General features: G+C 39.2%; 1 protein-coding gene across 17 annotated transcripts in view; it reads left to right on the top strand.

The window, feature by feature from the left end:
- SPIRE1 (spire type actin nucleation factor 1) overlaps positions 1–15,662 on the top strand; it is a 362,107-nt gene extending 346,445 nt beyond the window's left edge. For 8 of the 17 annotated variants that reach the window (XM_077136035.1, XM_077136036.1, XM_077136039.1 and 5 more), the window contains 8 exons: positions 3,078–3,168; positions 4,912–5,054; positions 7,374–7,547; positions 11,333–11,470; positions 12,033–12,103; positions 12,624–12,651; positions 12,749–12,885; positions 14,287–15,661. In XM_077136035.1, the coding sequence (XP_076992150.1) occupies positions 3,078–3,168; positions 4,912–5,054; positions 7,374–7,547; positions 11,333–11,470; positions 12,033–12,103; positions 12,624–12,651; positions 12,749–12,885; positions 14,287–14,545 (1,041 nt within the window). In that variant the 3' untranslated portion in view covers positions 14,546–15,661. Of the gene's footprint in view, positions 1–3,077; positions 3,169–4,911; positions 5,055–7,373; positions 7,548–11,332; positions 11,471–12,032; positions 12,104–12,623; positions 12,652–12,748; positions 12,886–14,286 lie in introns of all 17 variants that reach the window. The other 9 variants (XM_077136029.1, XM_077136030.1, XM_077136026.1 and 6 more) reach the window with 3 other exon arrangements.

Genomic DNA, 15,662 nt, shown 5'->3' with positions numbered 1-15,662 from the left:
GGAACAGAGTTTGTGTGATTCCACCTGCATGAAATAGCTAGAATATGCAGACATAGAGACATGAAAGTGGAGTACAGGTTACCAGGAATGGGGAGCAGGGGAAATGAGGAGATAGTGCTTAATGGGGTAAAGTCTCTGTTTGGGATGGTGGGAAAGTTCATGCTGTATATATATGGTCCCATAAATTAAAAAAAAAAGGCAGAGCAAATAAAGACAATATGTGAGCCTGGACTACATCTAATAATGGGGGAGGAAAAGCCTAAGGACATTGTAGGGACATAAGAAGAAATTAGAATATAGACTGAAAACTTTATATAAATTTTAACTCTCTTAAACTTGATAACTGTATGAAGATAATTAAATAAGTGAGTATCCTTGTTCTTAAGGAAACGTACATAGAAATATTATGTTTTCAAGAAGTATATACAATCTACTTTCAAATGTTTAGAAAAGTGATAGGAAGATAAATTGATAGATGAGCTGAATGGATAGATAAAATGATACATGAAATGTGGCAAAAAGTTGAAATTGGTAAATCTGGGTATCTGGAAAGAGGGGTGAATGTTGGAGTTCTCTGTGCAGGTTTTGTCTTATTTTTATAACAGTCTTATAAATTTGAAATTATTTCAGAATAAAAAACTTAAGAAGAAAAAGTAATTAAGAGTGAAATTAAAATATCCTGCATTATTAGGCCAAAAAAAAAATTGAATGTTACCTTTAAATTCACGTAAACTGAAATTTTAATTTTCCTAGAACCATATCTGCAAGTTTTTAGTGTTGACTTTGAAAAAGAAGAGTCAGGAAAGAAGTTTACTTTGATTGTATACTTTTTTTTTCTTTTGGCATGGGCAGGCTCCACGAATCGAAGTCGTCGTCCACTTTTGAAGTAGAAGGGCCATCAAGAATATGCCATCCAACCACCTACTTTTATAGTTGAAAAAAGATGGTCACGAATGTTAAATTCCTTGCCTAAGTTCACAAATCTTATTAGAGTGGAGTTGACAGGTTCCAGGTCTCCTGATTAAGTTGCTTTGCTTCTTTAAAAATTTTTCAAGGCCATCAAACATAAGCAGTTATTTAAAAGATAGGAAAAGGTGATGGGAAATCCTGCTTTGAGGTTTTATAGGGTCTTATTGAAGAAGAGATGTGAGAGAAAAAGAGAGACTCTTGCCAAAAGAGCTTCCCCAAACTGCTTTCCTCATTTTGAAGATCAAAATGCATATAAAGAGGGCCACGGTGGCCCTGCAGGCGGACTTCTTGCCTGCCAGGCCAGAGATCCGGGTTGAATTCCTGGTGCCTGCCCATGCAAAAAAAAAAAAACATATAAAGAGAACATGAAATACAAAGTAAAAGCTAAAGAGACACACTGAGTATAAAATTGAATGTTGACATGTTTTAAACTGGGTATAGATGTGGGCACATACCGAAAATGCAGAGGTGTTTCCTTGTACCACCGCTTCCAGACAGTGAGCGTCTTCCTCGTGTTTTCCAGTTCTTTGGAATTTTAACCTTCGTGATTAAAATTATTGATTGTTTCCATTTGCTTAAAAAAGACTTCATTTTGACTATTTATAGAATGACTTCTTTCACTTTTTTCTAATGGAAAGAAGTGTGACAATATTTCCAATATACAGAATTTTATTTTACAACTACATTCCACTTGTGAAGAAAGAAACATAATCTCTTTCTCCCTTAACACTAAAAAAATTAGACTTTAAATGGCCTGAAGTATATGGGCCAGGAAGGTAGATTCTGCTATTTAAATCAGGGAACACCTACCCCATCAGATAATAATTTGGGAAATTCTGTATTTTACTTCTTTTTTATTTTCTTGAGAGAGACTCTTGGCTTTTATTTCCTTTTGACCTTCTATGAGCAGAAAGATATCCTTTTAATTACTTGCTTGCTTTTTCTGGAGACTTGTGTGACCTAACCATATCTGGAATAACGGCTTTTGCATATACTGCTCAGTCTTGCCCAGTCCCGAGTGTGGGGTGTCACCATTGAAGCCTTCTTTGTTTGAGCTGTATGGTTTACAAAGCCTTTTCCTTCTCTTACTCTTCACCTAAATTCTTTGTCTTGTAGTTTGTTTGAGAATAATGATTTCAGCCATAGGTTTTAGGTAAGGCCGGTTTTTAGAGAATGGCTAATTCTTAAGGTCATTTTAGCGACTTAGGTCAAAGGGCATTTTCACTATTTATCCCACATATTTCATGAATGAATGTATTTACATAGTTTTTTCTGTACTTAAAAAATCTTTAGGGCAGTGCAATGGTGGCTCAGTGGCAGAATTCTCACCTGCCATGCTAGAAACCCAGGGTTGATTCTGAAGCCTGCCCATACCAAAAAAAAAAAAAAAAAAAATTCAGCCATTTTCTATAAATATTACAATGGAAATCAATTGTCTTCTACCTAATGTATATGTCTCATCAAATAGTAGAAAGTAAATATTTCACAAATAAATATTGTGCCTCATTTTGGTATAATCTAAAGCAAATTAAGATTTTTTTCTCACTGGAATAAAAGTTTTATTTGGCACAATGAAGATATTTATCTAGATTCATATGACATTTCATGAAATGCTTTTTATCATCCATTCACTCAATAAATATTTACCTTACTCCTGAGCGATAGGTTTGGCAGTAGGCAGATGAAACTAACACAGCTGTCTCCCTTCATGGAGCTTAGTCTCTCACTTTCATAAATGGGTAAATATTCTTCTAATAATAATATTAGCTACCATTTACTCTCATTGTGTGCCAGGTAATGTGTTAAGCATTTTGAGCACATTATCCCAATCTTTCCAATAACCTATGGAAAAGTTGATATTATTTATATACCCTCTTTTATAAATGCCAAAACAGAAATAAGAAACTTGTTCAGTGTCCCATCACTCTAACAAAGGACAAAGCCAGGATTCAACCATGCCTGTCTCATTTTAGACAACTTTCAGTTTGCACCATCAGCATTATAATTCGAAGCCCATGTTATGGTAAGAATTTAATAATTGCATGTTATTATTAGCAGCGAGAGCCCTGTGCACCGTAAGAGCTCTCTTTCTGCCCTGCCTTTCTCAGGAAGAAGCAATGCACAAGTCCACCAGCAGCAGTAGCGTTTCTCCCTCCTTCCTGGATGAGCCCGGGCTGGAAGCTTTGTCCACACGGAAAAGTGAGTGTTCACCTCCCAGAGAACTGGCGTCTTATACCATTACAAAGTACACTGGACTGAGAGCATGGCTACCAAAGTGCCCTGGGGCTATTTGGGGTGGAAAGAACTAACTGGAGTTCTGCTGGTCAGTGTCAGCAAGATTCGTTTATTTTCCTGGGCTTACATTATAAGGTAGAGCTAAACTGGGCTTCAGGCTCTTAACTTAGAAGACATCAATCTGATTTGTATTTACAGACTATGTTTTTGGTTGCAGCGAATAAAGCAACCGAGGTGGATGGATGAATGGATGCATGGGTGGGTGGATAGGTGTATATATTTAGATTTATTCTCTACTTTCCTGAAGTTAATTACATGAGAAGCCCTAATCACACTTATCATCACCCCCATCCACACTCACACACATACCCCCACATAAATGTGTAGATAGTAACAGCACCTTTATAACTCTTCAGGTGGTACGTGTTGAACATAGATACCTAAAGTTGTTGATTTCTAAATGCTTTTAATAATCTTTTTTATTTTTAGGATTATTTTGAAAGATTAAAATTAATTATATGGGGCAGGCCATGGTGGCTCAGCAGGCACAGTTCTCACCTGCCATGCCAGAAACCCAGGTTCGATTCCCAATGCCTGCCCATGCAAGAAGAAAAAAAAAAATTATATGTTATATAATATACTCTTAGAACACTGATTTCCCATACACACGGAGGTTTCAATGGTTAAAATTCTTGATATGATATTTTGATTTTCTTAAACAGATCATATCAAAAACAATAAGAACTGACCTGACCTTGCTTTCATTTGTAATTATTTGGCCATGCCCATTAAATTTTAATAGGGACCTAATTAAATCAAATAATGGATTTCTGTATCTTTTCTTGACTATGGTTTATGTGCTTGGTTTTCCTTTAGTGGTTCCTTTTGGTGGTATAGTCCAAATAGATGGCTCATATATGACTTTGTTTTGATTTTCCCTTCCCTGCACCCACTGCATGAAGTGGCCTTACTTTTCAGACATCGTGGGAGGTAGTGCTAAATAAAATTCTGGCAGCATAATTCATTTCTAGTGTCTTCCTTAAATTTTCAAAAGGTGAATCCAGAACCATTCAGATCCTAAAACAGTCTCCTTTATTTAAATCATGTCCCAAAATATTATTAGGCAGAGAGTAGTGGTACTCAGCAAACATCAAAGTTGATGATTATTTTTTGAAATTTGAGTTAGAGCTTTTATATTCAAACTTGAGGACAAAAAAAGTCTGATATACATATAGAAGAAAGAGTTTTCTTGTTTTATCTTTAAAAAGGTGAAAATAAAGCATATACTTGAGAATTTTGTAATGATTTGGGAGTCTTTTTGGCCACACAGCATATACACTTTTACATGTTTTTAAAATAATGCCTAAGATTCTAAATGCAAAATTCTGTGGAAAGTACAAGAGGACATTTGTGTGTGCAAATCTGATACTGTACTTATTCTACGTTTTTATGTGTTTAAGCGACTATTAAAATCACTGAATTTTTTTTTCCTTTTTCTTGTAGCAAGTTTATCTCAGAGATTCTTCTATAACACACCTCAGAGTCTACCCCTGAGGATTACCATCGCAATAGACCTCTCCAGTGAAATAAACGCATCATCTTTGAATGCATTATTTGTCACAAATGATGAAGGATTTTCTATTAGAAAATTCAAAATCTGCGGTTTCTATTTTGGTTTAAATTGTTCTCACTTGGTTAAATCTTCAGAGCCTCCGAAATTCTTGCCCATATCATCCACACCCCAGCCTGAGAGACGGCAGCCTCCCCAGAGACGCCACTCCATTGAAAAGGAGACACCTACTAGCGTGAGGCAGTTCCTGCCTGTGTCCAAGCAGAGCTCCCGGTCCCTTGTAAGTAACCGAAGGTCTGCAGGGGGCTTGGGGCTGCCTGGGAGGCCTGGGGTCCTTAGCTTTCTGGAGAGGATTACAGGAGAAAAACACTCTCTAAAACTAGAGGGAACTAAAACCCTAATAATAACCTAAATGAAGTTTGGCCATTCTTTATTCAGTTTGAGTAGTTTTTTATTTTTTCCTTGGAACATTTATCAGTGGTTGAAAATACAGATTCTTATTAAAGAAACACTTTCTTCCTTACAAAGGATAATCATTCATTTAAAAATTATTAAATACTAATTAAAAGCTCTTAGCAGAGTCTGACTACAGTAGAGTATTTTATTGGGGAAGAACTAGAATGGGAAAATTTCGATCCATTACCATTATACATTGCTTTCAAGTATACTTCCTGGTATTGGGATCCAAAGTTGATACTTGATGTTTTCCAGGAGAGTTCTGGTTCATTTGGTGGAAACTTAACTTCCAGGACAGTGGAACAGAGCACATGAGGCCCCTTGCCAAGAAAAACTAGTTAGTCCTGCCAGACCCACTAGCAAAAGGAGGTCCATAGAGTCTCTTGTAGTCCCACTTTGCTTCAGAAAGAGTTGCAGGGGTAATGCAATGCTTAAATCAATAATTCTACATACAGTCTGTTATCTCGTTTTTTTTCAGATACCCAGGAATAAGAAAAACATCTTTATCTAATTTTTTTCCTGATATGCATGAATAAAAAACACTAGAATTGGTTTAATCCTGTTTTTAGGCTTTAGTGAATCATTAGGGGTTCAAATGAAGCAGCAGCAGATATTCTCCTCTCACCCTGGGAGGGACAAGAGGACAAAGTAGAGGGGGACTGTCCTATTACAATGAGAACGTTGAGTTTAGGTAGAGCCTGTAGTATTGAAATTTGATACATCACCTGTATTGCAAAACAGAATAATAAAAAAACTAATGACTTTATGACTTCCTGATAGAAGTCTTCTAACTCCTTAGAAAAACTACCAAAATACTGCCATTTGAGGAAAGAGTCTCATCAGAGGTCTGCCAACATAAAAGCAGAACTCCAACCAGGCACATTCAAATCTGAAGACTTTTGCTCATGTAAATAAGTTGTAGCTGTGGTAAAATATACTGTTATTATCACAACTTAAAAATATGTGAGCAGTAACTCTTTTGTGACTTTTTTCATAAGCCCAGTAATTAGCATATTCTTCTCTTCACCCAGCTTTTGCTAGAAGACAGTCTATCATTCAGTTATGTACCTGGCCTTTGTGGTTATATAACATTATTGAGGTTAGCCTTAAATACAGAACATCATTGATATAAAAAAATTATCAGATCATTTTACAAAGGTAGCTTCAGCTAATGACATTCAAAAGTTATCACAATAAAGACCATCAGCCCACAACCACAGGCCAGTGAGTGACCCCTCCTGGGAAAGTGAACTCTTAGCGTGGAGGAAGGGAGGGAGTTGATTTTGTGGGGCGGCAGCAGGCAAGCTCTTTTAGTTAACACTATATTGTGTTTAGGTTGTAGGGCAGGGGCATGTCGTCCATACAAAACTGTGGCTCCCTCAGAGTGCCGCTGGGCACAGCAGGACAAAATGAGCATCCAGGTCAAAGTAACAGCTTTTCATGCTAGTAGCTTGTCTTGGCCAATCCCTAAAAATCACACTTTTTGTGGCAGTGCCCTCTAGCTTGGTAAGTACTATTTTTTAAGTGTGATAATTAATTTGAAAATCTAAGTGCATTTTAGAAAACGGTATCGTTTTGTATTTGTAGCTCCACAACTGAAGATGGCAGAAATGCTTTTGTTCTTTAATAATCGTTATTTTCATTGCACCTCCCTCTCTTTCTTGGGATGTTAAAAAATACACCTTTCTTCATCATTTGGTCAAATAAGTGATGCTTGCCCACCTTGAGGTGAAAGGGGACCTGTCTGTAAGTGTCTGCTCCTGGCAGGCACAGCCTGTTCCGCTCACTGACCTGTGTCCCCAAGCTGCCCCAGAAAGAGCAAGCCTCTGTCCAGCAGCCCAGCAAGCTGCATGCGGGGACGAGCGGTCACAGGAACAGGTGTGGGAAATCCCCGTTTTAAGTCTTTGCTGTGTGATGTTGAGATTCTCAGGGAACGATCTCATGCGTTGATGACTGATTCGAGGAACACAGGTGCAGGATGTGGGCACAGACAAACGTTGTGAATTTGCTGTTAAAGCCCTCCATGGGGGTTTGTTTTGTTTTGTTTTTCCTTCATGATCTATAATCACTATTTGTCAGCATTATTTTCCCCTTTCTCTCCCCCACTCCCCACCATTTTTCTTTTTCCTTATCTATTGTTCAGGTTCCTAGGATAACCAGTGTTTGGCCAAGGACGCCTTTCCGACCACTTTTTTCTACCATACAAACAGCTTCTCTGCTCAGCTCTCACCCTTTTGAAGCAGCCGTGTTTGGGGTAGCAGGGGCTATGTATTATCTGTGTGAGAGAGCTTTTACAAGCAGGTGGAAACCCTCAAAGGTTGGCCTCTTTCTGCTGGTTCTGGGAATTATTTCCTCTCTGTATCTCTGACAGTGATACCTCAGCTACAGCACTCTGCAAGAATTAACAGCTTAGATGGGCACTTTGCTTCTGATGGTTGATTCAAATCTTTTGTAGGATGCATAGATCACACTCTGGTCTCAGTTGAGAGGAGAATAACTCTGAAAGGACAACAAACTCAAAATGCAGCATCAGATGAGAAGGCCTGTGAGCGTTTGTTTCTGGGAGGCCTAACTGCCATGCCTGGGAGGAGCGCTGAGTAGGATGTGCCGCGCCCCACGCCGAGAGCCTCTGCCCACCCTCCGCGCGGGGCTCCACCTGCCCTGACCAGGTCGTGTCCTTCCCTGCCCACCAGGCTGCAGTCTTGTTGGGCTGCACGCCCATAGAATGTGCCTCTCCAGGATTTAGGGAACTTTTCTTTTCCCCAACACCTGTGGTTTTTACAACAAACCACTTTACTTCTCTAGAGAAAGAAATTTTGAGTTTTTGTTTTATTGATAGTTATTTTAAATAAATCTACATTTTGGGGGGAGATTCTTGCATCAAGTACATTTTGCTATTATTTGCACCTTCACATTTTTTAGAAAATATAATAATTTCTGAACTCCACTGAAGTAAAAAGCCCTTGGACATTTTGTTTTTGCACCCTGTGTGGCGGGTCCCCGAGGCCAGCATTTGTCAGTTGCCTGTTCCACCCATTCCAGGCCCCTGCAGCCTCCGTTTACTGAACAGGTCCTTGACAAGTGTAGCAGCTGGTTCCTTTGTCATTCTTTATTGCCCATCTTGCTTTAGAAAGGAGACCCTGAATGTAAATGAGAGTCAGCAAATTGTTTTCTCTACTTGTTTGTACTGAAATCCAGGGTGAATGTTGGTGCTTTTTCCTAGATTTTTTAGATCTGGCTTCTTGGCCCGAACATAGGGCCATGTGGGAGGGATGACTTTATCTCCTATCCTTCCTCCTGCTATTGATTAGTGACAATCTTCCAGCATTATTTCTGACCCTCCTAGTAGAGATATGTGCATTGAGTCCACACAGGACTTCAGGCAAAGAAATGATTCACTTTGCATTTAAAGTTTAACTTGAAGAAAAATAAGAGCAATTAAACTAAATAGTTGTTATTTTTGTTTGCCTTCTTTTTGTTTATTAAAAACCTAAAAACTAATGGCTGTTTGGATAATTTTCAAATATCTGGTACTTAATTATGAAGTTATTGCTAATCAAGACTACTATAAAAAACATGACTGCTCCATCTCCCTGTGGAGATGGAGTAACTGAATTTATAAGTTTTGGTCTGTAATCTCTCTGTGTCACCCCTTTTGTATTGTAAAATCTAAAATCTAAGCAAAATTTTGAATAAAAACTCAGCATTTTAGTGACATGCATAAAGGGAAGCTCTAAAGGTACACTGGCTCCTGTAGCATATTGTAACCTTTATTTAGCTTCCCTTCACTGAGCCTAAGAGTCAGATTTAAACTCAGAGAAGCACGGGAGAAAGCACTGTGCTGAGACGGTCCTCACCTCCTGGTCAGCCTCAGACCCCTGAAATGAACTTGGTGCCCGCTCTGGGTGACTAAGTACAGAACAAGGGTGCAGGTAGGGGACCTGGCTTCTCACTCCTGACTGAGTTCAAAGAGCTCTGTACATTTCGGAGCATTAGTATCTCAGCAAGATCTGTTAAAGTTTAATTTGGCTGGGTGCATTGAATTAATACTTTGTGTCAATTGAAAAGCATCATTAAAATATTCTAGAAACCATTTGTCATATTCTTTCATGTTGCATTAAAGTTTTGTTGTCCTTGGAAAACTCCAAATTAAAACATTAGCATTTGACCTCATGAAAATTATTTTACTAAAGGGTAGTCTGTTTAAAAAAACAAAAAAAGGGGAAAAATCCATAACTTCCTTCTTTTTCCTATGAAGTACTCGATTTGCATTTGGTTCAAAGCAGTATGCCTAACTAAGCCCTTTTGTGACCTAAGACTGAAGAGAGGAAAATACAAGCTGTCAAATTTATTGCATGTTAATATATTCCTGCAAATAAAAAAGAATTACCAGTCTACCTGAAATGTTTACCAGCTCAGGTCCCTACTGGTAAAGTTAGTTAAATTGGCACTCTGCTATCTTCTTAACAGTCATGATAACACATCTCAAGTAGCAATTCTCTGGTTATTTGCTAGACTAATACATTATTTTGTTGCAACTCAGCAATTTTGTCAGTGAAAATGCGCCACAGTCCTATATATCACTGATGAATAAAAATGAGAGCAGGAAGACTTCTGAATGCTGCAGAAGGCTGAGAAAGCCATCCTTAAGGTGTGTTGGCCAGCACTGCTAGCCCACGTGCCAGCAGCCTCACCTTCCAAAGGGCAGTTCCTTTGTTCTCAGACTGGAGCAAAATGGAGGAGAGTGGGAACATGCCAGTTTAATCCTATTATCTTTAAAAACTTTTCCCATTGAACGAACAAATTTTGTTGATGGCTGTTTTATTTTAAGTATTTTGGGCATCTAAGAATAGCTGATGAAGTCTTTCTAAACAAACTGTCCCCACCCCCATCCTTCAGTTTCTAAGCTCCTTATCTTAAAAATTCAGTTGTAGGATTTTTTTTCCCAAAACATTTTAAGCAAATTTAATCTTTCCTTAGGTTGATTTTTAGTCAGAAGCAATTCTTTAAACTGTGTATTTTAGTAAATGCTAATGTTTGTCAAGTTTGCAACGTAGATCTGTTTTTATTTTTCTCCTGTTGAAAGACAGAACAGAATGTTTAGCCTGTGTGCACTGACTTCATGCGCAGTCCTGTGCTTTCTTATTTGGCTTCTCCGGTTTCCAGAATGCCAGTCGGCAGTGCTGTTGCTGGGAGTGAACCAGAATGCACCGGCACTGAGAACAGAGGTCTCCGTGTCGCCACCACAATGGCCCCTGTGAGGCCCGGCGACAACCGCAGGACCGCTCTTTCTGCGCTGACCCAATCAAACGCAGGCTGGAGGCGGGTGGCTGGGCCGAGGCTTTGTGTTCATTGGGCTCAGTTACATCAGCTCCCATGAAAATTCATGAGTTCCCATGTCTTCCCAGGGCTGGCTCTGCACCCAGCACTTGTTTAAAAGTAATGGCACTCATCTGCGCGACTGTGGGTCCAGCCTCAGAATTTGCTTTTTGAATGTAAACAACATCCATAACTTAAAGTTCAAATTCCTCTCCTCCCGCTAGGATTTGTCAAGGTGTGTTGATGTAACTGGCCACTAAATAATGCTTCTCAGTATAAATTACTAACCATCTCCTCTGGGCTATTCTGGGTACCACAAACCAGTTTTTAAAACAGTACCAATCTTATAGATTTGCTATTTCTCTACCAACATATAGTTTAAAGCACAAAACTAAGAAATGTCTTTGTGTGATCATAGGATAAAATGGATACAAATTGTTCAGAACAACAAAATTTTTTTCAAGATTCATTGTATAAGTATGTATATAGCTCCACTTAATGGAATGGAGTTATAAGCTATCTGAGCAAGTACAAGGAGCTTTCATGTACCAGAAATTTTGATAGGCGATAATTGTTTCACATAGTCAACAGAAGTTTTCCACTCTGTTGTCTTAGTGAATTTAAAATTCACGTGGTGCCTGAGAGTGAACCAGATCTGTTCCAGTTTTCATGGGGAAGCTTCTTTTCTCTGGAGCTACTAATGAGGTGTTTGATCGGATGGAAATTTTGCAGTTCCCAGACAAGGAGGTGGGAGTTTCTCACTTGTGGAATTTTGGATTTCAGGAGGAATTCTGCTACCCAGTGGAATGCCTCGCTCTCACTGTGGAGGAAGTGATGCATATTCGCCAGGTCCTGGTGAAGGCAGAGCTGGAAAAATACCAACAATACAAAGACATCTACACCGCCCTGAAAAAAGGAAAGGTATCACTGGTTAGGGTAGAGGTAGAAGGATGGACAATCAGATAGAGACTGTCTCCAAAGAGAGCCGTCAGCCAGGTGAACTCCAGGGACTTCAGGGGTTACATTGTGTTCACGCTAGTAGACAGTCCCTGCTTCTGCTTTGCTAACAAGAGGACTATTTTTGTGTTTCCCATAGAAATAAATACCTGTGGCAGATTTGACAACCACCATAATAAATAATGGTATACTTTCATAGAACCTGTCTGTATTTAGTCATTATACTTTTTAAAGACTTACAAAGAAACTATATCTGAGGAAGAGAACCAGACCCTTTTGGAACCTTCAGATTGCTCCTGTGATGGCGGGGCACTTGAAAGCTGTGCCGTCATTGCCTTCCATAGTAAACTGATAGCGATGTGGGCCAGTTACAGCCCACCAGAAGCACAGGCTTTTCAAATTTTCTTCCTCCCCTTGTCTACCAAATTTCCCTCATATGTAAATTTAAAGTGTATTCAAACACTTTACCTAATTTAAGGAAAATACTGATGATGCTCTTTTTCTCCTTTTAAATTTTCAATCTTAGCTCTGCTTTTGTTGCCGAACCAGGAGATTCTCCTTCTTCACCTGGTCTTATACCTGTCAATTCTGTAAGAGGTAGGTATTTTGTAATTAATGAAAAGGTAGATTTAGCAATAAAGAAATACCTGTTAACCTTGATTTTTTTCATTTTTCTAGATTTGACCCAGTCTATTGTGTTATATCAGGTTATCTTTGAGGACTTTAGGAATATTGATTTATTCTAAAAGTGGACCAAACACCTGGAAAATGTTTCTCTGCATCTTATTTTACATAAGCAAGATTAATTCTAATAGTAATATGTCATGGTGAACAGAAAAAATAGACATGATTATCATATGATTCCCAGGTAGCCAAATAAGAAAATTCCAAAGAGATATAAGTTGATCCCTTTATAGGATACTATATAAGAGTGAAGTTTTAGATTGATTGTCTTTTTGGCAATTTACAGTTATACTAATTTGTTACATTCTGATAGAAGAACCAGAGTTTTTGCAATTAACTGTTAGAAATTCACAGCCATGTAACCACTGCTTCTCTAGCTCTCCAGTAACAGCCATGGTGTCATACCAAGTAATCCTTTTTGTTTTGTACACAGGCCAGTGTGCTCACAGTGTTGCAAAAAGGTAAACTAAGCTTGGTTAAATTATAATTTGTGTTAGCTTTAATGATTCTGTATCTCCAACAGTACTGCTCATTTCTGGTTTTATTTTGGGATATTAGATGCGACTGCCATCAAAGCCATACTCCACTCTTCCAATCTTTTCTTTGGGACCTTCTGCCTTGCAAAGAGGGGAAAGTTTTATGAGACCAGAAAAACCCTCCACCAGCCACCATCGGCCACTTCGAAGCATTGCCAAGTGAGCAAGAGGCCTGGTGCTCTTCAAAGCACCCCGTGTCAAAGAAGAATATCTCTTTTGAGGACTGTGATGGTTTTTTATTTAAGGAGGGTTTGGGTGGTTGGTTGGTTTTAATATAATTGGTTTTGACTTACAAACAAATCTCCAAGACTTAAGCAAAGGTAACTTATCAAGGGGTGATATCTAGCTATTTGAAGAGCATTTTAAACTCATAGTTTCTATTTTTTCCCACATTAGAAATAGCTAGTTTATTGTATACTTTAAAATCTTCTTTAAAAACTGTCCAGTCCTTCTCTACTTCCAGTGTTTTCAACCATCTGCCATACCTTTAGCTTGCTATTGTAAAGGCAGAAATAAAGCTTTATATCAAAAGCTAGCAACATAAAGAAAATGATTATCAACCCCTTTCCATTGAATTGTAGGAATGGTTAGTTCTGTTCCTTAAGGAAGATGGAGGGAGGTCAGCAAGCCCTGGGTGCCCGGTGGCCCCAGCCTCCCACTGTGAGGGAGGAGTACTGGTAGTGGGGATGACATTGAGAGCCCAGCAAGCGCCCTCTCTCTGCACGGTTACCTCTATGAGTTGTGTCATCAGTGGACTCAGGGCTGACCATAAGCCATGCTTGTCTTCTTTTCTGTCCCTACTCGGAACACACAGATTATCGTATTACTAGTTACATTCCTATTTGGTTTAATTAAAATGGTGAGTGAACAGATGATTCCTAGTTATCTCAAAAAGCTCTCAAAAAACATTAGTTATAATGTTAGTATAGTTAACTCTGGCTCTCTGGAATCCAAAGAGCCAACCACCCAAATATAGAGAATTGCTGGGGAGGGGGAGGCATACCTGATAAATACAAGAAGTGTATTCTTTCGAATGACAAGAAAGCTGGCAGAAAATAAATTTTTAGGCTATGTCATAGGATTAAGATGAATGTACCTAAGTTTCCTATAGTCTGACCCACTACCCAGCTAACTATCTCCATTAGACATGACACTGGGCTACTGGGCTACCAAAAAAAGAAGGGAAAGTACCTGCTGAATCACCAGTAGAACTTTAGTAGCTTGTACTTTATTTCATCATGCAAATTCAAGCCTATTAAATAAAACCACAGGGAGTTAAAATTCACAATCCATTTATGTATGGTAAGCAGGTGAATGTCCTGAATACCAAAAGAACCAGAAGAACCAAGAGTTAATAAAACATACTTCCTGGCTCCTTTTTTAAAATATTTCTGCATCTTGCCCCTAAGTAATTCCTCTTTGGAAGAACATAACAATTAAATCATCCTCACCGATTTCATAATGCTGGGGCAACAAATTTACTTTTTACACATACAGTCTTCTTAGTATTGTAGTTAAAATACAAGTAATGATACTGAGTCTGTTTTGTTTTCTTCTTAGGTTCTCCTCAAAATCTAAGTCTATGGACAAATCAGATGAAGAACTGCAGTTTCCCAAAGAGCTCATGGAGGGCTGGAGCACTATGGAGGTGTGTGTAGACTGCAAAAAGTTTATTTCAGAAATCATCAGTTCGAGTCGGCGTAGCCTAGTGTTGGCCAACAAAAGAGCACGGTTAAAAAGGAAAACACAATCTTTCTATATGTCCTCTCCTGGTCCCTCGGAGTACTGCCCTTCAGAGAGGACAATCAACGAGGTCTGAGCCTGTGCCTTGCAGCTGCTTCTGTGTCCAGAATTGGCACCGATGCGCAGGACAGTGAACCGGCCTGTCTTTCCTCCCCGTGGTTTTATTTAATAGGCTTGAATTTGCATTAGGTCAGATGTTTGCTGCGTCACATTGTTCTGCATACTGAATGCTGTGTTCATGTTGATCAGTGAAATGAGGCAGGCCAACCTGCTGCTCGTTTGCACTGAAAGCAGACAGGAGTTTGAAACTTACTTTTGTTGTATGTGTGGATTTGAAGGCCAGAAACATCTTCCTTAGTGCAGTTCTTTACTGTTACTTCAATAATTTTCTGACTAAGGCAAAGAGCTTCTCACCTTGGAAATCAACCTAACAAAGGTGTCAACGTTAGCACAGCTCTAAGCAGTAAGTCATATTGGCATTTGCACCTGACAGTGTTCCTCTCTAATGGCCACCCTGACCCAGAGCCCTCCCAGACCCCAGACAGCTGGAGGCAGGGCCCCTGCACAAAGCCTAGAGAGGTTTGTTAACGCTGTCCACCTGATTTGTACGTTATTGCTGTCCTGTGATAAAGAGTAAATGAGGAACTTTATGCCTGCCTTGTGCAAAGCATCTGAATAACCTGCCACCCCAGTGAGCAGTCAGCTCCTCTGAGTCGCTGTGGTTGCCCAGGGCAGTCGACGCTGCCTCCTGTCTTGAATGTGTTGTGGCAACTAGTAGTTTATACTGGAGGTCTAAGAATTAAAGTGTCTTGGGAGTTGGGGACAAAGGAAGGCTAAAAGCTTGTCAGGAAGGAGCAAGTGTCAGGATTGACTGAAGAGGTTTGTGACAGCATAGGCTGCTGGCTTTGGGCCACCCTGTAGGGAAAAAGCTGGAGCTCACATATCATCACCTGCATGTTCATAACTTTAAGTGCAGCTGCCACATCTGCCAGTTAGTCCACAATTTGGTACCTAAGATCTCAACCTGAAATTTGTTTATTTTTATAAATGAATTTTAAAAGAAAAAAGATTGTCTAGCTGTTTTAAAATTACAAAAAAATTAGCCTACTGACAGGCTTTCCAGATGTCTCTTTGCAGTAGTTTTCCTGGTAAGGGACCTGCATGAGGAAGGTGGGTGTTGACAAAGGGGGCGG

This window comes from Tamandua tetradactyla, chromosome 18 (genome assembly GCF_023851605.1).
Source record: "Tamandua tetradactyla isolate mTamTet1 chromosome 18, mTamTet1.pri, whole genome shotgun sequence".
NCBI lineage: Eukaryota > Metazoa > Chordata > Mammalia > Pilosa > Myrmecophagidae > Tamandua > Tamandua tetradactyla.
Note: the sequence above shows the minus strand (reverse complement) of the source record. Positions and strands in the feature narration are given on the sequence as shown.